The 22,645-nt window shown below is 40.4% G+C and overlaps 3 protein-coding genes and 1 non-coding gene across 5 annotated transcripts; 3 read left to right on the forward strand and 1 right to left on the reverse strand.

Moving 5' to 3' along the window:
• The first annotated feature begins 253 nt into the window (after window positions 1–253).
• On the forward strand, window positions 254–3,210 carry marcksl1a (MARCKS-like 1a). Its single transcript, XM_039786778.1, is given in 3 exon segments — window positions 254–576; window positions 1,813–2,127; window positions 2,129–3,210. Coding segments are annotated over 3 exon segments (630 nt in total). The 5' UTR covers window positions 254–492; the 3' UTR covers window positions 2,360–3,210.
• A 1,718-nt stretch (window positions 3,211–4,928) lies between these two features.
• Window positions 4,929–5,010, forward strand: trnas-gcu. The gene has a single exon. It is a non-coding gene; the product is annotated as a tRNA-Ser (tRNA).
• A 3,168-nt stretch (window positions 5,011–8,178) lies between these two features.
• On the reverse strand, window positions 8,179–13,997 carry LOC120549632 (gap junction beta-4 protein-like). The gene is made up of 4 exons (XM_039786670.1): window positions 13,831–13,997; window positions 11,517–11,729; window positions 9,435–9,736; window positions 8,179–9,286 (listed from the first exon to the last, which is right to left on the reverse strand). The coding sequence occupies exons 2-4, from the start codon at window positions 11,685–11,687 to the stop codon at window positions 8,944–8,946; spliced, it is 816 nt and encodes a 271-aa protein (XP_039642604.1). The 5' UTR covers window positions 11,688–11,729; window positions 13,831–13,997; the 3' UTR covers window positions 8,179–8,943.
• Window positions 13,998–16,435: 2,438 nt separating this feature from the next.
• On the forward strand, window positions 16,436–22,141 carry LOC120549633 (protein tyrosine phosphatase type IVA 2-like). 2 transcript variants are annotated; one of them, XM_039786672.1, is made up of 8 exons: window positions 16,436–16,548; window positions 17,342–17,477; window positions 17,590–17,715; window positions 18,436–19,172; window positions 19,276–19,368; window positions 20,298–20,428; window positions 20,689–20,763; window positions 20,940–22,141. In XM_039786672.1, exons 4-8 carry the CDS (start codon window positions 19,077–19,079, stop codon window positions 21,049–21,051), a joined length of 507 nt encoding a protein of 168 aa, XP_039642606.1. In that variant the 5' UTR covers window positions 16,436–16,548; window positions 17,342–17,477; window positions 17,590–17,715; window positions 18,436–19,076; the 3' UTR covers window positions 21,052–22,141. The 2 variants fall into 2 exon arrangements, with proteins under 2 accessions (XP_039642606.1, XP_039642605.1); XM_039786671.1 differs by having other exon boundaries at window positions 16,443–16,548; window positions 17,339–17,477.
• Window positions 22,142–22,645: the final 504 nt, after the last annotated feature.

The raw sequence follows: 22,645 nt of genomic DNA on the forward strand, positions 1-22,645 counted from the left end.
TCAAAATGCCCCAAAATCTTCCAGACATGTGAAACAGTGGAAAAAGTCTTGCTGATCATCCTTCAGCTGTCCTGTGGAAATAAAGGCCTAAACATGCCCCCAAAAAAAATCTTTTAAAAAAAAAAATGAAGAAAAAGACAGGGGGTTAAGGAGGCCCAGCCCCCGGCTGCTGATTGGACAAAGCCCGGCTGTCACGCCCATGGGAGGAGTCTCTGGTCGATTTTGAGGCGCGGTTGAAATACTCACAGCCTCATCACCGACATCCTTTAATTTGAGCTCAGCCGCCGTGGCGACCACACTAACTGCAGTGGGATCTTGTCGTTTCCAGACCTAGCTAAGGAGAAGGAGATCCGGTCGGATTTTTCACCTCTTTGGCAAAGATATTACCCATCCCAGAGCTGGATTTTTAAATCTCGAAAACTCCTCGAGGTTTTTCTTTTTCGATTTTCTTTTTTGTTCAGAACACCTAAAAGGAAAAAAAATATATATAAAATGGGAGCCCAGTTGTCCAAGGGTGGAGTAGCTGTTGAGGGGAAAGCCGACGCCGACCCTGCTGCTGCCAAAGCCAACGGCCAGGTGAGTACAGTTAGGCCTGACATGCCGAGCATCAGCGGGGAGCCACATGGCACCCAACGCCCACTGGCAGCATGGGTGGCACGGCGGGGCTCAGAGCTGCTCTGGTAGTCTAGCTGTTGCTCTTTCACACTCCTCACCGAGCGCAAACTTGGTCCTCTGTTAACCACATGGATTTAGAGCAAGTCAGTTTTGAATTAAATAACTAAATCCAGGGGACCTCCATCGGAGCAGCCGTCGAGTGGCCATGCTCGTCCCCGCTCAGCGTGCACCAGACCAGTCTTTGTTAATTTTCTCCGCTGGTCCCGAAGGGGCAATTTTACCCCCAGTTTGTACGCGAGAACGACAGATTCGAGTCGAAATGTGTTTTTGGACCGTGTTCTCTCTCATGAGTTGGCTCTAGTCGGGGAGGTAGTCGCCCTTACGTCGAACAAAAGGACGGTGCAAAGGATGCAAATGCACTCTGGCTGGAGGCGCTTTTTGCGGAGTTGCAAACAAAGCGCGGACTGGCGCCAGTTTAAGCCCCCCTTTTTGCCCCAACTTTTATACATTTTGTCCCGTATAGTTAAGTAGTTGTGATTCATTGCTGATTAGTGGGAGAGTTTATAAACAAGTGGCTTCCTTGAGTCTGACCCCAGATCAGGAGATGCATTTTGTGATGCACGTTCATAACATAGACCCCTCTCTCATATTTATGGATGCGTCGAGTCATTGAATTTGACTCTTAAACTGACATTGGCTTGCCTGTGTCATGACTGATGTGTGCTTGGCTGTATTGTGGCCACACTGATCTCATGCAGAGAGAGAAAGAGAGCGAGCAGTGGTAGATGGGAGCTGCAGCTCTTTGGATGAGAGCGGAAAGCAGGTTTCATGGGGATTCCTTTGTTCCCCAACTTGCTGACTGTGTTGACGTTTAGGTGCAGCACTACTGCCCCCATGTGTCTGCTTAGAGTCATGCAAACAGCTGTTGAGTTCCTCCCCCTGAACCACTGTTAGGACAAGCAGCTTTCCTCAAGTATTACATGGATTAACTATTGGAGTAAATGGGCTAATGCTAATCTGTCATATGCCATATCTCTTTAAGATTAATTTGGAATGTTGTACATGTCATGTACATTTTATCCATTTGTATAGTTGAGTGATTTTTTTTTCCATTTCCAGAGGCAGTGTGTTTATTTTTGACTGAGTTTGATTACTTTAATCCACGACTAATAATGAGTCCTCTACTCTACGTTGTAGGAGAACGGCCACGTCAAAACCAACGGCGACGTGTCTGCCAAGCCTGACGGGGAAGCGGCCGCCGCAGATGGAAACGGAACCGCCGAACCAGCCAAGGAGGGCGAAAACGGCACCGGCGACGCCATCGAACCCGCTCCCGCAGCCGAGGGCGACGCCGCCAAAACGGAGGGCGAGGCCGCCAAGGAGGGCAAGAAGAAGAAGAAGTTCTCCCTGAAGAACTCGTTCAAGTTCAAGGGCATCTCGCTGAAAAAGAACAAGAAGGGCAGCGAGGAGGGCAAAGAGGAGGTCGCCTCCCCCACGACCGAGGACAAGCCGCGACGAGAACGGCCACGCAGCCAAGGAAACCAAAGAGGAGACGCCGGCCGCCGAGGCCAAAGCGGACGAGGTCGCTGCCGACGCTGCACCTGAGGGGGAGACCAAGGCAGCGGAGGAGGCCCCACCCACAGAGGCCGCCCCGGCCGAGGAGGCGGCTGCTGCTGCTGCTGCCGCCGCCCCTGCTGAGGACACGACACCTGCAGCCTCTGAGGGCGAGGCCAAGGCAGAGTGACTTGTCGCCATGTGAACTGATTTTTTTTTTTTTTCCAAGATTAAAGTATATAAATATATATATGAGAGACACGTGCCACGTTCTTAAAGTTATAAACAAAACTAGAAAAGAAGACAGGATATATCACGTTTGCTGATTCAACCACCAGTTCACTGCCTTTTTTTATTAGTTCTTCGACAGACGGAATCTCACCGGGCCCTCTCATGATGAAGTGTCGGCGTGCGTCGCCCCCTCATGGTACACACAGGGACTGGCGTGGTGGCGAAGGTAATGGATTGGATGTGGAGCGAATCAGGAATACTGACTTATTTTCCCAGTTCATGGAGAAGCATCCTTTTTTTTTTTTTAAACAGCGTGGCAGCCCTATAACACTTTATTTCTCTTTCTCATCTTTTATGGGATCTAAAAATTGTCACCGTTGGCGAAGCGGGACAGACCATCTCATTCACTCGAAATGACTGTTATATGGACACATAAACCTTTTCAAAAGATCTTATTAATTGATTTTTAGAATTCTACATTCCTATGTTTTACCCCCAAATTTCAAGTATTTTGTCATGTATAGAAAAGTGAAAATCGAGGAGGGGAGCAATGTCTTTGTTCGTGCATTTCGATTCTTTTTCTGGCTAAAACCACATTCGAGCTTCTTGAGTATTGCAGTGTTCACATTTCAGAGTTTATAATGCAGGGGTTGGGGTTGTGTACAAAATGTGAGCTTTTTATCTGCAAACTGTCTCTGTAAATATGTTTTGGCCAATATTTTTGGTTCTCTTTATTTTGCTATCGTTTGAAGATGTTAATGGTTTTATTGTAACTTTTAATAAGGGTAAATAAATGTTCGATCCCCTCGGTCTGCGTTTCCTCTTGTGATTCACACCTCAAGACACACTCAAAGCTGTTTTTGTTTTTTAGTCTTTTTGAGAGGTTGGGTCAGTTACTACAGTTACTACATCATGCATACACAAACAATTTTATAATAAACTGTATCAAAGAAGGCATACGGTCTTAGATGAAAAGTCCTTTTAAATCAACCATGATTCATACTAAATGAGAGGTATAAACACACTTTATATCAAGTCGAGCTAGCCGGCTGGATTAACTTCCAAGGTTAAGATTTAAAAAAAAAAAAAAAAAAAACTTATGAAAATGGCAGCAATAAAAACGTCAATGTTGCTTTGAACTCCAGACCCAACCATAGAGGGTGAAATGCTAAATTACAGGAAACATGAAACGTTGCATGTGCCGGAGTCATACTTGATTTTCTACATATGAGGTCACACCTGCACCAATGTTGTGCCATAAATATTTGGAATAACGACAAAAATTTGCATATATTCAATATTTATTGTTTAGATATTTTTTTTTTCATGCTACTCTTTAAGCACGTTTAGGAGTGCGCTTTATTGTATTTCCTTATACAAATTACCTGTGTGTGTGTGTGTATGACAAATAAACCTTAGAATTCTGGAATCCAAATAGCTGCATGCATATCTAGCAGGGTGAGAGGACATGAAGTGTCATAATAGGATTTCTTACATAATTCAATTAAATTTTATTTATAGTATCAAATCATAAGAGTTATGTCAAGACACTTTACAGTTACAATAGGTCTAGACTAGAGATGTTCCGATACTGGTATCGTTATCGGTATTGGCTCCGATACTGCCTAAAACGCTGGTATCGGTATCGGGAAGTACTGGAGTTTATGCACCGATCCGATACCACTTAATAAAGCCCTAAAGAAAATCTACGTTAAAGTAGTTTATATATGTTCTTTTTCCGTTATAACTGACTGTCAAACTGGATAATAAAAGAAAGTTCTGTGGCATTCATTGTTTGTGTTTGTTCATGTTTCACAAAGAGTTTAACCTGAGCCAGACAGACAACAAAGATAGAAATAATATCACATCCATACAGGGTTAGTAGTATACAGTTGTTAAAACATAATAAAATATATGACACACTGGTATCGGATCAGTACTCGGTATCGGCCGATACGCAAGTTCAGGTATCGGAATCGGTATCGGGAAGCAAAAAATGGTATCGGACCATCTCTAGTCTAGACCACACTATAATTTACAAAGACCCAACAATTCCAGTAATTGTGGCAACATATTTGACATGTGGCCATCAAATGCTAGAGTAAGACCCACTTGAATAATCCATTGTTAATCAGATTCTTAAAATAGCTAATTTTATTTGTTGGTCTCTGGCTCCCCTTGGTGGACAGAAATATGTATTGTAGGCATATGTGATTCTGCACCGTGTTTGCTTTCAGTTTATAGTTAACACGTTAACATCGATTTCACACGTTGCTCGTGTTTAGGGATTACTAGGCATGTTTTAGCTTTTTTCGTAGCATCTTTAGCTAGGTCTATACAGCGTTATATTAAGGCGTGTAGGTAGATTTTGGCATGCACGTGTTCCTGCAACCACTTTTGGCTTAAGAGCAGCAACGGCCACCGAAATGTTAAGCGGCCCCAAATATGCCCGACACATGATTGAAACGTGTAAAATATGAAATCTAATATGAATCGACATATTAGGAGCTAATTAGCTTGTAGCGGCAGACGAGGTGGCCGAGTGGTTAAGGCGATGGACTGCTAATCCATTGTGCTCTGCACGCGTGGGTTCGAATCCCATCCTCGTCGGTTATTTTCATTTCATTTAACTGTTACATTGACATGAGATGAGAAAGAAGAGTCAGTCTGGCACAAAAATAATAGTTGCAGGTATATATCTGTGTCTGGGAAGTCAAGCTTTTCGTTTGGTAAGCAACAGAATCCATTTTACGTCCAACAAAGGCTAAAGGGTGAGAAGAGGATAGTGAGAAGCCATATTTTAGGGGGGGGGGGGGTTAACACCTGAAGGCAGTATTGTTGTTAGAAATAACAATGATATAATAATAAATATGAATGTAATAATGATAGCAGTGTTATTTTAAATAGTCCTACTGAAATACTACTGAGTTTCTCACTATGAACACTGGAGAGCAGTATTTACTCACATCACTGCAGTCACCTCCAGCAGTAAAGCCTTAGATGGCTATATGTGTTTCTAATATGTCTACCCAAAGTTAAGTGTATGTAATAAATACAGTTACCATCAACATTGGCATGTAATAAATAATGTGGATGCTATTAAGAGGTAAAGCCATTTAAAGCAAATTCGGTCAGATGCTTTTTGGACCTGAATGTTCTTAGCCAACATAATGGAACAAAGTTGACATGTATGTAGTATCATGCAGTAAAAACATACACATACGGTATCAAAACTGATCGTCTCATTGATTGAACTACAGCACACTCTAGTGGCGTTACATTGGAGTTCAGTTTTGCGAGACTGAAGAAAACTTTACTCTTGATGCTTACGTAAAAGTATGAAACGCTTTAAATATCACAATTCAATGGGATTGCAGCTGTTTTTGTAATATTTCACAAAAAGAAGAGGTGTAATTTGCCTGTTCCTAAAGCTATTAACTATTTTATATACTCAATTTATACTTTTTTTGGTTTGGTATAAAATATTTTTCTGCTCTGTGTCAATGTTTTCAGACATGCTAAGCTAAGCTAAACTACACATGTCCTGAATCTAGGGGCCAGATCCAACTGGAGATTCATGACTAAGACAGTGTGTACGCACATAGACAGAAACATGCAGACAAAATATGCGTATGTTGATACTCGGCCATTATGCAGGGCCGCTGACTCTATTTACCTTCATTAAATCACATGAAAACAACAGCCGGCTGCTACAGCATTACCAGAATCAGACTGGTCGGTTATAACTTTTAGTTTTTTGTAAGTCAAAGAATCCAGTTTATGTTAGTATTCAAATACTGTCAAATGTGTGAAAAGCCTTATTTCATTTTGTTTTAAGATGCACTTGAAGGCAGCAACAGTTCTACTAATGTCTATTGGGGTACATGCTATGGGTGTTCATACCTTGATAATTGATCAATAAGGGTTCACCGTGGCTGCTTCTTTTACCCTTTGTCCCTTTCAAAATGTAGAACTGATCTTTAGACCAAATCATCAAAATGCCAATAGATAGATAGATAGATAGATAGATAGATAGATAGATAGATAGATCACTGTAAACCTTTGATGTAAATTTACATTATTATTGTTATTATTATTATATTATTATTGTTCTGCAGGATCATACTGTAAATGGCAGTGCATTCTGGGAGAAAATAATAATATCATAGCACTGTCTGCGAATGTGACAGATTACAGGTATTTACTGTTAATACCATACCAATTGGGAAAATAAAGGGAAAGGCGGGAATTACACTGCAGCCAGTATATTATTGTAAATTCAAATATTATAGTAAGAAACATAAACAAACACATTTTCTTTTACTTTAGTTTACTGGTGAAGCTGCTGCCAGTATATTACTGTAAATTTACGGTGAAAAGTTTTACATTGTAGATAGATAGATAGATAGATAGATAGATAGATAGATAGATAGATAGATAGATAGATAGATAGATAGATAGATAGATAGATAGATAGATAGATAGATAGATAGATAGATATTCTTTAGATAGCCTAGATAGAGATTCTCCATAAACAACATAAAATCAAGGAGAGGGTTAACTTTTCCTGCTACAGATTTCTTTTTTTCTTTTTTCTCCAACTTTTTTCATTTAAAATTTCAGGGCATGGTGGACAAAGCATAGTGGAAAAACATGTGTGTCACTTCCCTTTAATTCCCCTACCCACTCACAAACTAATCCAGTTCAGATCCAAAGCAGACGGGGACACACGACACGGACCCATGCACACTGACAAACACACAACAGTAAGGGCACACAACGTCACTGCTACAGATTTCTCTCTCACTCGCTCTACCACAAACTCCCCACTCACACACACGCATGCCGGCCCTGCTAAGAGATCGACGCACACGCCAACGCATCAGTATTTAAACTTCAGGCCACTTACGTATCAGCCTTTCCAATAAATGTAAATATGGGTCGTAAGTGCTGCTTGTACAAACAACCTATGGGGTCATTTTTCGAGGGAGGACAGTCTCTGTCTTGATCAACATTTTTTAAAATTTTACAAGCGATTAAATACAGCACTGTATGGGTAAAAAAAAGTCTTAAAAGAAACTATTGGACCACATTATGACATTCCAGTTGACTCATTAGTCAGAACAGAAGTAGTCTGTTCTGTGTCTGGGGATATAACCAAAGGCGAAAGTACACATGGCCTTCTCCTGTTAAAGCGCCCATATTATGCTCATTTTCAGGTTCATAACTGTATTTTAAGGTTGTACCAGAATAGGTTTACATGGTTTAATTTTCAAAAAACACCATATTTTTGTTGTACTGCACAGCTCTCTCTCACTGCTGCAGATCCTCTTTTCACCTGGTTTCTGTTTTAGCTACAGAGTGAGACCTCTTTTCTTCTTCTTTTGTACTATCTTTGATTGCACTTGCACATTCGCAGTAGCTCAGATGTAGATCATGTCAGCTAGTTAACTCTAGAGACAGTAAAAGAAAGGCTGTTTCTCCAACTTTGGTCAGTTACAAGGCAGTGTTAGCTGGGAGACTTCTAAATGAGGGCGCACATGTAAGTAGTTCTTTTGTAGATTATGGTGAACTTGTGTGTGTTGTAGCAGTGCTTTGCTATTGAGAACGAGGTAGCATGCTAACGCTAACGCTACGAGCTAACGGTTGTGGTTAGCCAGCTCGTTTCGGATTGTGACGTCACAGTCCGAGCCGATTTTGAACAGCTCACCCGGAGACTGAAGGCAGGAAACATTCAGAAACCGTATCTCACTCAAAACAGCATGGATGGATTTTTTTTCCAAAGTTTGTATGTGTGTGGAAGCACCAGAGACACAAAATAACACCCAAACACCCCAAATCCCAGAAAAAGTGTTTTTTTCATCACTCTGCCAGCTAACATCCTCTGAAAAAATATCCAAATCTAGATTTAGTGCAATGGTTCAATTTTGCAATGAGTTAAACAACTCACATTGACAACCCAACACTTCGTGTGGGGCATCAGCGCATTAAATTCCCAGCAGCATGTTGGTCCCTTTAGTGGAAGAAATATGAACGCAAAGAGACCCGGATGCAATCTTTTTCTAAGTTGCACAATTAGTAAAGCTATTAACAGTGTTGTTGTTATTTACAATACTTACTCTAAGGTGTTACATGTAATTAAAATGACATATTGACGTTGATTTGTGATCAAAATCTGGCTGGCTATCTGGCTTGCTGCTCAGGGTATGCCCCTCAGTTACAAATCTCCCTGTAGAGTCCAAGCACCAAAGACTTTCTAGCAAAACTTAAATATCACATATCACCTGTTATAATAAACATTCATCTTTACTTCATTCACTTGTCACTCCTGATTGAAATACTATAGTACTCCTCTTCTTTAAAGTGTCCTGCAACATACAACCAGCCAGGGTTGGAGATCCTTTCAAAGGAGAGTGATGAATGTCTCATGTTCAGCTGGGTCACGATACACAGGATCGGTCCTTTTATTAGTCTTTTAGTTCAACAACTTCATCAGGTAACTTTTGGTCCTGTTGTGTAGCCACCCGTTAGAGACAAACCTCCTTACAGGGCCGTACTTTTACCACCTTCTCTGATCTTCTCCTTCTTGTTTAAACTGAGCTGGCTGTCTGTCAATGTGGGATCAGTCCTACGATACTGAGACCTACGTGGGGCCATGTCGGTGAGCTCATGCTGCTCAGCAAATAGGAACCTCTCGTTGTCTCGGCGGATCCTTAACAATTTGGCAATGCGCGTGCCGATGAGGTAAACCATCTCGCAGATGCACATGAAGATGCACAGCGCGCTGGATACAACCATGAACAACATGAAGATCTTTTTCTCTGTTGGACGACTAATGAAGCAATCCACGGTGTTAGGGCATGGGTCCAGTGAACACTTGGATAACCTAAAAACCAAAAAAAAGGGTAGAGATGAATAGAAATTCAATAGCTAATCGGTTTGGCTGTTCTCTTCAATTTTCATGTTTCTGTCTGTAATGCTGAAGATGATTAAAATATCAAGTTTGAAATCATTTGAAAAGTTAAGAGCCTTACCTGGGCAAGTCATATCCGTGGTATATCCGATACAGAATGTAAAGAAATGATGTGTCAAATCCAGCTTTGAAGACCAAACTCAGCAGATAGGTCCACCACAGCCCCCCTCTTTTCTTGCCAGGGTTGGCGTACAGGTGAGAGCCGGGGTGCAGCTGCACATGTTTCATGTCCTTTCCTTCGCGGTATTTAACATGAGCCATCACCATCAGAGACGGGCAGGTGACAAAAATCAGCTGCAGTGCCCACAGACGGATATGGGAGATGGGGAAGATGTGGTCATAGCAGATGTTGGTACAGCCAGGCTGGAAAATAAAGTAAAATAACTTCAAAAGACTTTTTCTACAAGTACTGTAATGTCTCAGATGGGTAAAATGAGTGATAGCATAAGTTGTTGCATTGTGCCAGAGATAAAAATAAAAAGATACAAAAAAAAACTAGGGGTTTTTCAAAGAGGCAATACGTTTATTTCATACCACAGCTAATGCAACTGTCATGAAATGATGAATACAAAACAATACAACCAGTTCGGCCAGAATTAAGTGCCATCTGGAGGAAGTAATGAAGGTTATAATGCCTCTATACTGGTAGAAATACATTTACACTTGCTGCCCCTTTTTAGGGAATCTGTGAAATAGATACTTAACAAAAACAAACAGGAACTTTTGCCCTGCAAGACTTACAGACTAATATAAAGACAAAAGTTTTAATTTAAAATTAGCATTTTGCAGTTGATTTCAATTAGGATTACATACTTGAAGGAGGCTATAAAAGATTTGCTTTAATAAATATACAGGTTGCCAGCCAGTTAAATTGTGTTGTATATGCTAAAACATTATGCGAACTCAATGAATTGACGAGAGAGGATTTACCAATATTCTAGTCACAGGTGTAAACTTACGAATGTGTCAAAGTACAAAAAAGTCAGCACATTTCTTTAGTAAGGCTGCCTGCACTGAATGCCTAGCCCTTAAAACCCTTTAAATCCCAAGTAATTTCCTAATGAATTCAATTTCAATCAATACTTAGATAGAGTAGGTCTAGACCACGCTCTATAATTTACAAAGACCCAAAAATTCCAGTGATTCCCCCAAGAGCAAGCATTTAGTGCGACAGTGGCGAGGAAAAATTCCCTTTTAGGGAGATACCTCGGATGGTGAGGAAAACTTCCTTTTAGGGAGAAACCTCGGACAGACCCCAGGCTCTTGGTAGGCAGTGTCTGACGGTGCCGGTTGGGGGTGTGATGAACAGTGGCAATAATAGTCACAATAAAGATAATGGAACTATGACTAGAAATAGTAGTTGTAGTAGTTCATGGTGTAGCAGGCCACTGCAGGGCGTTACAGGGCACTGCAGGGCATAGCAGGACATAGCATGGCGTAGGAGGGCACTGCAGAGCGTAGCAGGGTGTAGCAGGACATAGCAGGACATAGCAGGGCGTAGCAGGGCACTGCAGAGCGTAGCAGGGTGTAGCAGGGCATAGCAGGACATAGCATGGCGTAGCAGGGCACTGCAGAGCGTAGGAGGGTGTAGCAGGGCATAGCAGGACATAGCAGGGCATAGCAGGGCACTGCAGAGCGTAGCAGGGTGTAGCAGGGTGTAGCAGGGCGTAGCAGGGCGCGGAGCAGGACAACGGAGACAGTTGCAACCATGATTTAGGTGGAAAACTGCTGGGCGAAAAAAACATAAGGACTCCGGGGAATAAGCTCCCCAGAGCTAAGTTAGTAACAAGCATTTCTGGGACATGGATGCACACAGATGAAAAGAGATAGGAGAGAGGAGTGTGTCAAAGGAATTTACACATTCCACTACAATCACACAGTTTTGTACTGTGTTCTTGGGGTATTTTTTCAGATTATAGAAAAGCTCCCACCACAGCCACAGCAAAAATGAGTGTTTTCACTAGTTGAGTAGTACTCCTAGTCACAAGTAAAGTGTTATTTGTGTCATGTGAGTCTTAATCATTAAAACTTAATGAGTTGCCTCCTAGTGGGAAACTAATTTCTGCAATAAACTGATTAACAATTAAAGGTACATAAGTGTCTGCAGAGAAAAAAAACAGTGTTGTTCCTGTGTTCATCTTACCTGTCGAGTATTACACTCAAAGTCTTTGCTCTCGTCGCCCCAAACCTTCTGCGCTGCCACCACAAACACCAGCACACGGAAGACAAACACCATGGACAGCCAGATCCTCCCGAATGCAGTGGAGTATTTATTGACTCCACTTAACAGACTCTCCAGTCCCGACCAGTTCATCACTGCTGCTACGCTGGCCTGGGTGATAGAAACAAGTACACCCTGTAACAGAGAGGAAGAAAGAAAACAGGGTTATGTTTCCGCACCCTGATGAGACGAAAGAAACAGATCTAAGCTGAATGACTTATGACGTGTGATTATTGCTTCAGTAGCCATAACAGATGTACACAGGCCAGATAAGATAAAGTCTGGGTGGAAAATGAATGTCTTTGTCAGCTAGCTGCAGTGTCCCCCCCGCCCCCCAAATTCAAAGGAATAGTTTCACATTTTGGGAAATATGCTTATTCTGAGCTGGAGCCAGCTAGTTAGTTTAGTTAGTTTAGCTTAGCACAAAGACTGGAAACAGCTAGATCTGGAAATGTAAATAAACAATTTGCTGACTCAGGGGAGGTAATTTGCTTGACTATTTCTGACCTAACTTCCTTGAGTCTCCACTCGTTGCCTGGCAACTGCTCCCCACCAAGCACATAAATATAATAATAATAATAATAATAATAATAATAATGATGTCTCTCTCTTTCACATGGCTGGGCCAAATTCTCTGGGCGGGCAAGGCAGCTTTATTTGTATAGCACATTTCAGCAACAAGGCAATTCAGTGCTTTACATGACACATTAAAAAACAGTTAGAAAACAATTAAAAACAATTTCAAAGCATTAAAAGACAAAAAAATAAAATGTAAAGAGCAATTAGAAAACAATTAAAAGCAAAGCAGAGAAAGGGGAGGAAACCTTTCCCCTTATGACCTCATAAGGGGAAGATTCCAGATCTGCCCATCTGAGCTTTCATTTTCTCAAAGGCAGAGCAGGATACCCAGGGCTCGGTTTACACCTATCGCCATTTCTAACCCTAACCCTAACCCGATGGTGTTTCAAACCCCCAACGTCTCCTTCCAGGCAGCGCTGCGACCGTTGATTCAGAAAAAAGGCACCTAACCCTAACCATAACCATAACCATAACCATTGCCTAATCCTAGTAGACGTTGGGGGCTTAAAACAGGTAGATCATGGAAAAATCATGGAAATCTCAGTTTTTATAATATTACAGTCCACGGGCAGCAGTAGAGTAGAGGTACACTGAATCATCAGTTATACAAATTACACTATTTCCCTGGTTGTTTTACCCCACAGTGATCATACTTGTAGTCCCAACACATTACTGGTCATGAAGAGAAATAAAATCCATATGGAATTTGTAACACCATCCACCAGTATGGTTACTGGAGCAGTGCAGGATCACGCACTGTTTAGAAACGAGCAAAATATTTAGATTTCACGAAACAGGAGTGGCTCAGCCCTAAGGGCTTTTCGGCTTTAACACTTTAAACTCTGGATTAACTCCATTGCCACTTTGTTTAGTCATATACCGTAGGCTAAATAAAATAGGTTTTCACAGCAATGAGGCTTGGGGTGATATTTCTCTGACAATGACCTTTTACTGTATTAAACATCAAATCGGGTATCCAGTAAGTGCCATTAATATTTGCATTTTTTTAACCTCCGACAGGCAGTGACTGTTTACAAAAATGTGCATGGAATTGAAATATACCTGTATTGCTGTGTGAAGGGATATAGTGGCAAATTAAACTCTAGATCTTCATTATTTAGTAAACAGAGCAAACTGTTTTGATTTCAGGAAAGCATTAAATCTACCATTAATTGCTTGATATAGCATACATCTGTGTGTGTGTGTGTGTGTGTGTGTGTGTGTGTGTGTGTGTGTGTGTGTGTGTGTGTGTGTGTGTGTGTGTGTGTGTGTGTGTGTGTAAATGTTGAACTTTTAAGAGGGCTACATTCCACAATGCATGTGCCTGTGTGCTGAATCTACACTTTATATGAAAACCACATTTTCTTTATACTGATTGCTCAACATATCCCCATACTTTGTGTCTTAGTCATGGCAAATGGAAACGTCACTCCCCCCTGTGTCTTTTTTTTTTTTAGGTAGAATTATGCACATATGTTTTCTGCATATGTTGGCATAAATAACAACTTGCATTATCTTGATTGAGTAACTTCAAGGACAATAACACCAGCCTGTGTTCAAGTTAAACACCACCGGCTACGGTCTTTTGTTTACTGTTCAGTCCTGACTTTAAGCATGTGATAAAAAATTTATGAAAATCCAACAAAAACAACCTTACCTAGTGCTGAAACCGGACTCAAATACCAAAACCCAATATGTCGACACCAGCAGGAGAAGATTAACAGGACAAGTTAAATACAGTGAAGTAAAAACTAAACTATTCTGATGCTTTTTCCTCTCTGTCTGTCTCTGCTCTCTCGCCTTCCCTCAGAAATCCTGCCAAACCAGATTCAGCAGCTGCTACGTCATCAAACACACACACACACACACACACACACACACACACACACACACACACACACACACACACACACACACACACACACACACAGACTTTACATGTCTTTTTTCAGTTTAGGAAGACTCTACTCCCTACGAGCCTTGTAACCTAACACCTTAAACTTGTTTTACTGTATTACTGTTCTACTAATATTTCAAATTGTCCCCCGGGGATAAATAAAGTGTTTTGAAATTAATTATATGTGTGTAGGAAAAAAAGAGTAAGAGAGAGAGAGAGAGAAAAAGAGAGATGCCACACCCTGTATGCTGTTACACACCCAAGAGGCCCTAAGGGAGTAATGCAAATGTGTTTTTACAGTAACAGGCTCTGCACCCACCGCAGACCAGGCCCTCTCCCAGTCACGGATAGCTTTTAACACACTTCAATAGAATCTTTATCATTTAAAACTTGTTTTAAATGCAGAAAAAACTCAAAGTCATGCTTTTTTCTAATTCGAAATCTAAATCAAATCCCTTCAATCCTCACTTCCCAGGGTACGAAAATTGAATGTGTTTCTAAGTACAGATATCTTGGTATTTTAATTGAGGAATCCCTTTCTTTTACCCTTCATATTCAGCAGCTAGCAAAAAGATTAAAACTTAAATTAGGATTTTATTTCAGAATCAAATCCTGCCTTTCGTTCGAATATACAAAGAGGCTGGTCGCTGCCACTTTTATGTCTGTACTTGACTATGGTGATGTTTTATACATACATGAACTGGACACTGTATACCATGGATCTCTGAGGTTCATCACTGGTATGAAAGCCCTCACTCACCATTGTGAACTGTATGAACGTGTTGGATGGCCTTCTCTATCAACATGGAGACTTCAACACTGGCATACCTTCATAATCAAGGCTATTTTAGGTCTCCTTCCATCCTACCTTCTGACCTATATCAGTGTTTGTTCCCAGGATCTTTTCCTTCTGTCTGTTCCAAAGATTAGAACTGAGCTGGGGAAAAAAAAGCCTTTAAGTTTGCTGTTCCCTCTGCTTGGAACAGTTTACAGAAATCCATGAAACTTACTGAGCTGGTCTCACTGGTCGCTTTTAAGAGGATGTTGATTGACTTAGAGGCAGCCACATCTGGATGTAGATGTTTTGCCTGAAGTATTTAGGATTGTGGGTGACTTTGAAAGATTTTCTGTGTCAGTTGTTTTATGTTTTTGGTGTTTTTGCGTATTTTGTGTTTGTATGTACTGTATGTGTGGTTGTACTGGTGCCTGTCTCGGCCAGGACACTCTTGAAAAGGAGATTTTTAATCTCAATAAGTCTCTTCCTGGTTAAATAAAGGTAAAATAAAAATAAATAAAAAGACTAACAGCATTAAATCCGAAAAAAAAAGTACTGTATTAAACAGTTTCAGTAACTTAACAGTAACTGTTAAGTTTCAAAACTTAACAGTTTCAGTAAGCATTAAATCCGAAAAAAAGTACTGTATTAAACAGTTTCAGTAACTTAACTCGATTTGCATCAAATAAATGTTATATGTATGGAAAGTGACAAGACAAAATGTGAAATCTGAAGTGTTCATAAGCTGTGAATAGTTGTATAATAATAATAAAATAAATTAAGATACCATCTATGTATGTATGTAACAAATAATAACATTTGAGAAAATCTAGTGGTGTAGTTACCTTACAACAACAATAATATTTTATGGTTAAAAAAAATTAGGAAGTGCTGTCATGCCAGCAGGCTAAAGGTTAGAGATCAAGCTGTAAATCACACACAAGGCTTTATTGGAAGATGCATGCATTACAAGTTTTGCCTAAGGCGGCAAAAACGCGTTAAAAGTTGTAGTTTTGTGTGTTTCTATGTGAACTTTAGGTAAAACCCCTCACTGACTTAAAGCCCTTTAAAAAAACATACAGTCATACATTTTACATGTTGGTAGATTGACTTTGTTGTGTGTAAACGGTAGATGGCAGCAACGACTTCAATATCAGCTGACAGTTACAATTTGCCTGCGTGCAGCCTATAATATCATACAGTATATAAGCCTAAATAAATTGGCTACTAAGAAAGTTAGTATTTCAGTTACGCCTGGATTAATAAAAATGTGACATTTAGAGGGCAAAGAATATCAACACCAATCAATTTAAATTTCAGCTACTTGTCTGAATAAACCTAACCTCTCTTACAGAGTAAGAGGCATAAAATAGCACTTTTGTAAAATAAAACATATTGTGAAGTTAGTAAGACTTGAGCAGAGCTTTGAGTTTAGCGTTACAGTGATTTGATTGAAATTTGTCAAACTAGCAGGAGACAGGCTGAATAATACCGGAAATGCACTTACAAAATAAAATGTCCAGGATTTTTCAAAACAGCGGAATGCCTTATTTAAAACAAATCTGTTTTATTATTGAAATCCTGTGACCGGAAGTGCTGTTGTTTATTGTCGCTAACTCGACATTTCTGTTCATCATGTCTCGTTTGCAGACTCTTATCTGTCATTAGAAGCATCTGGATTTTCCGGTGAACTACTGCGTTTTGTAAGTAACGTTAACTAGCTAGCTATGTCAGTCGTGTGTTTTAATGTCGATGTAGCAACTGTTACTACTTGTGTAACTAGCTAATGTTACCTGTTTTAACGAGACCACTAGCTATGTTTCGCTGTCATTTCACGTTAGCTAGAAAATAATTTTGTCTTAAACTGGGTATGTTATAGCTAACCTTTGTGGTAACGGTATAACTTACATTCATGTAACGTTATGTGCCTTTTAAAAAATCAGCCACCGGTAACGTTATAACAGTTAACGTTAGCTGCTGGCTGTAATTTAACGTTAGAACATCGCCCGAGCTAACGTACATTAGCTATGCATTCTGAACACGGATAACGCTTTTGCTGTAGCTAAGGTTACAGGCATAACATAATTAACTAAGCTAGCGGCAGCTAGATATTTACCGTTAGCCTCTAGCGATGTGTACGCAGTAACGTTAATGTACCGTTAACTGTTATTTACTGTTACACGTTATTATCGTGTGTAGACATGATGTCACGCCAAACTCCATGTTAAAACAGGCAGGATATATATATATATATATATATATATATATATATCTATATCTTATGTCTTGTTATGCAGAGATACACGTTGCTTGGTGGATAATTTTACTCGGGCTTTATAACACGGGATAGCAACATTAACTAATATAATTGTCACGTTTTGGAAAGGGAGATGGTGCCACAAAATGTTATCATAAACACGTGCAGGGAGGAGCTAGCGCAAAGCCAGGCAACGTTAACTGAGCAATGTTAATAACATATTTTCCTTTACGCAGCAGGTTAGCAGCACGCTAGCGGGCCGTTGTCAGCCAGGACCCAGAAAAGCAGCATCATCATCAATGGTGTGTCTACATCCCGGAGCCGTCACAATTTCCTGTGTCCGCTCAATGAACCATCTCCTCAGCTCTCATCGCAGTGAGTATATTTACCACCAGTCACTGCAACACAGTCCCCTCTCGTAATACCGTGCAAATTAAAAGCTACTAACTACATTACACATTGCAGTTCATTACTTTGTCTCTCTCAGGCTGCACATGTATGGCGTTTGCGAGGCTCGGAGGGGAGTTTTGCCAAGCCCAGCACCTACTGCTTATTGTGGACAAGTGAAGAGGAGATACCAGCTAGGCGCAAACACTGCGATTGGCGTGCACAGGTGTGTAGTACAAAGGCAGGTGGTTTTCACCAGGCAGATCATGAAAAAAAAAAAGAGGTACACTGAATCAGTAGTGATACGAATACTGATTTAAGTACATGTCCGTATATATATCTACAGGGTTCCATTGTTTTGAAAAACCTGGAAAAGTTATGGAATTTGAAAAATGCAAATTCCAGGCCTGGAAAGGTTTTGGAAACATAAAAAGACCCAGAAAGTTTTGGAAAAGTCATGGAATTTGTTTTTAACACAGCATAAATAATATGTCATTAATAAATGTATTTTCACGTCGTCTTAACCTCAACATTCTATTCGGGGAGCGATATTATGAATCCCACTATGAACCACATAAATTGTCATTCATTTTATAGTTAAACCTCTGAGGGTAAACTTTAACACAGATTTGTATTCGTTTTGTATAATGACCACTGACATTTTCAGGAACACATAGTCATGGAAATTTGCCGAAAAGTATTGGTTAAAATGCGTATGAACCCTATATCTAGTCTATTCCTTTTCCAGTGTTGGCCTATTATAAAAAGACAGTAACATATGCATGAAGTTATAAAATCGAGCAACCCATGCAGCATTGGTTATCAGATCACACTAAAATCACAGATAAAACATTTTATTGAGAATAGGTCAGTAGACAAAAAGATTATATTCAATCAAAACCCAATATGGAATGATAACTTAATGGCCATCTCCGTGTCCTCATAGGTCCTTACTGCCATCCTGTTCAACCCATATGAAGACAAGCCAACCTTCAGCCTGTCACCTTTCCTGGGGAGTAGGAGAGGCTTTGGTTTCATCCCAGGAATTTCCTCACAGCTCTTCTCGTTGCCTGCGTCTCCTTTCTTCTTCTACTCTGATTCGTACAAGTCTTCTCTGAATGGGCTAGCAAATTTGAAAGAAAGGAAGGACAGATCTTTTTTTTCTGTCTTCATTTTTTCCTGGACTTTGGGCATCCTTTCTGCAGTCTTTTTGATCCCAAATGTGCTAGAGTTTAATTGTTTTTAACCAAGCCAATTTAACTTTTTCCTTCATTGCCAAGAACATTTTAGACCCCAACACCCCCTCCCCCTAATTTCTGTTCCAGGAAATTTGACTTTTTTGTTTTTTATTCAGACTTTTTGTCATCAAAGGGATAACATATTTACAGTCGTTGCCCATAAATCATACAGATTGGTTAGGGAAATGAATTGAAGTGATTTTTATTTTAGTGAAATTCTTTTTTATTTTTCCTTTTTTATTTTACACAATCAAAATACTTTCACGTTGATTCCTTTACTATTATTTGAAGCACAACCGGTTTTGGATCTTTTTTCCCCCTGCACTGATAAATCTTTGAGGGTCCAAAAATGAACCGACCAGCTCCAGTGGAGATCTCTTATGACTGCCTGAGATTCCTCATTACACACAACCCCACCAATGCACAGCTGGGAAGGTTTATAGAGGTAGCACACATTTTTATTAATTCATGTATATCCTTCCTTTTCTTTTATTTATAGAAGGAACAACAGTGACATGCTATGTTAAAAAATGTGTTTTGATGTGCAGGATCTAAAGGCATATGGAGTAAACACCCTGGTGAGAGTGTGTGCTGCTACATATGACAAGACACCAGTGGAACAAGAAAGTATACAAGTCCTGGTAAGTGACATATATACACACCAGATTAAGTCTTAAAAAGTCCAACAATGTAAAGTAAAGTAAATGTCAACTTCTGTTCAGTCACGCACAAATATTCTGCAAGATAACCAAATGCATCTAGCCTGACAAGACAGACCCACATCAAGATGTTGGGTCTGGGAACTCACCATTGACAGGGCTCAATCCGATGGGCGGAATAAACGGTTGTCTTTCAAATTCCCTCCGCACGCAATAGGATAGCGCTACAACCAGGCAGAGCAACGAAGAAGGTAGCGGAGCTAGTTGATAGATTAAACTTTTGCCGTATCCGGTCGGCAAAACTCCGAACACATTTTCCTTTTTTAAGAATGATTTCTGTGCCGTTCTTTGTTCTTTTTTCAATGAAAAGCTTAACTCCAAGTCTTCCGGAAGACCGCTGTTCCCAGCAGCAGCAGCAGTCATAAGCCCGCCCACCGACTCTATACACGATGTGATTGGCCTGACCAGAGTTTGGTTTTTCCAGCTCGCAAGCCAACGGAGAGTGCCTAGACCCCCCTGGCTGCAAATTAAATTTGCTGCCACTAGGGTGCGTCTAGATTTCTAGGCTAAAATACCTCCAGAAGCAGTTTTAAAAAAGGTGTTCTTCCAGTGCATCTGCAATGAAACCTAGAAGCAGTAGGCCCAGCAAGCCATCAGCTGATCTTTACTTTAGGTTACTGATGCAGGAATCTTTACGCATAGCAACTAAACAATGTCCAAGTAAAAAAACACTTCTGGAACATTCTGGATCCTGGAAGTCATTTTACTATCTTTCTGTAGTACAGAAACCTCTTAAGGGTCGACTCTGGACATTCAACAAAAATGTTTACATTCAACCAAAAAAAAAAGTTGTCGCAACAAATTGATGAGCTCAAATAATGACTTGATATCCCCCCCCCTCACCCCTCCAGGATTGGCCATTTGACGATGGCTCCGCCCCTCCAGAACAGGTGGTTGACGATTGGCTGACCCTGCTGCAGACAAAGTTCAGAGAAGAGCCTGGTAGCTGTGTGGCTGTGCACTGTGTTGCTGGATTAGGACGGTTAGTATGCAATAGACACAGGATTTAACATATTGACTTTATTACATATAAACGGCTTGCCAAGATTAATAGTGTCGACCCAAGTCAGTGTTCTTTCACTCTTTGTTTCAGATATGCACAACATTTGTTGTCAGTTGTAGCACAGTATAAAGCTCTGTGGTACTAGATTTTTGTGTGGGGGGGCGCTTCATACAGGGCTACAGGACTACAGATGGTAGTACTTTTTAAAAAATTTTAATCTATTTGTCGTTTGTCCTCAGAGCTCCCGTGTTGGTGGCCCTGGCTCTAATTGAGTGTGGGATGGAATATGAAGATGCTGTGCACTTCATAAGACTGTGAGTAAGAAATACTGATTCTCCATTTTACTTGACTGTACCAACAACTGCTCTGTCTTTTCATGTATGCCATATTCAGTAGTACCATCCCTGGAAATTGCTCACACACCTGTCATTGTTTTTAGAAATGTTGTTTCTCGTTTTTAGCATCTAATCGTCTCTTTCATGTTTGTCAGGAAGCGTCGCGGAGCGTTCAACTCCAAGCAGCTGCTGTACCTGGAAAACTACAAACCTAAACTGTGTCTGCGCACCAAAGATGCCAACGGACAGAGCTGCTCTGTACAGTAGGAATCTCCAAGCCCATACGTCTTCACTGCAGCTTCACAGGAGACGTTCACATTTTGGCTGTTAAATGGAAAGTGGACATGTTTGGGGACCTCCTGTCAAATTGCTGAAAATCTTCTAAAAAAAAAAAATGCAGACGTCTCATTTGACATCATAAATGAGCTTAAAAAAGTGGAGGTGTTAAAGTTTTTTTTTTTAGTTAGTTTTTTTTAGTTAGCTCTATGGTCTGTGACCTCACCTTAATATGTAGCAACAATACACACACACACACACACACACACACTTAGCCCATTTAAGGTGAAACCACACAGTCAAGCAGAATTCATTTCAACTGTCGTCACTGTGAAACCAAGCTTGTTTGGTTGTCAAAGTTAAAAACATTTATTCCGCAGGTTACTTTCTCAATTCACTGTTACATGCGCAGCTACAATAAATGCTGATAAGAGACTTGATTTAAATGTACTTTGTCATTGGGATACATCACTTCAGCATACACAATTTAGTGCAACATAGTGTATGATAGAGCGCCAGCATATACAGTGATATGTGATATTAGTCTTCCTGCTAACAATTTAGCATAGTCTATATTGAGGTGTTTATGTGACAACAGTTCGGAATGTACCGTTGTCTGATAGGCTCCGTGCAGACACAGGAGCACGTACTATTTAAGATGGTGAATAAATAAGATGGCATTTAACAAAGTAGGAGTGAGCTTTTAGTGATACAAACGTGTAGGTAATGTTGGTGCCGTGGGTTTCCGTCGCTGTTAAACAGTTAAATGTAATAATGGGGCAATCTCCTGTGTGGAGCCAACATGGCTGCCGCTGAAACCAGTCGCCATAGTTCCTTGTCTGTCCCCAGCTCTGTACCTACTTAGCTCACTGGTCAGCTGCTGTGTTTGTAAGATGCTGTTGGGTCTTTTGTGATGTTATTATTTTTTCTGTAGGTTTTCTTTTCTTTCCCTGTGCCCTACCTATTTGTACTTGTACTTGTTTATTTATTGATTCCACAGTGTTTCTTTGTGAAATGTCTGTCTGCTAGGAAAACAGATCTAGTAGCCTTGTTGGAAAATTAAAAGTGTTTAGTAATGTAACCGTTGCTTGTTGCAGAATTTCTTATGAAAAGCATCCTTTCTTTCAATTCTAGTAAGATGTGTCTGTCTGCAATGTGAGTTTAGGCATACTTATTTATTTCATTTTCAAGCATTATTTGCCTAAAATTGATAAAATTCTCAAAAATCATTTCTGATTAAGAGCCACTTAAAGACAACTAGTGTAGTACTGATCAGATCCACATTGAATACATAATAAGACTGCATAATAAAACCTGCTGATCAGAGACAACAATGACATCACCATTATGTCAGTGGAAACCATGTAAGGTGCAGCGTTTCCGAAATAACAATTTTGTAAATATCTTTAAATGAAGCTTTGCATACTGCCAGACTGCTTCTACAACAGATCCAGGTCACATAAATTGGACCGCATATAGGGCTGTAGCTGTAACATGGCAGCTGCCCAATATGATGCTAAGACCTGACCTCAGTTGTGTGTGTGTGTGTGTGTGTGGTGCGCGCGCGCGTGCGTGTGTGTGTGCT

The sequence above is a fragment of the Perca fluviatilis genome, chromosome 20 (assembly GCF_010015445.1).
Source record: "Perca fluviatilis chromosome 20, GENO_Pfluv_1.0, whole genome shotgun sequence".
Classification (NCBI taxonomy): Eukaryota; Metazoa; Chordata; class Actinopteri; order Perciformes; family Percidae; genus Perca; species Perca fluviatilis.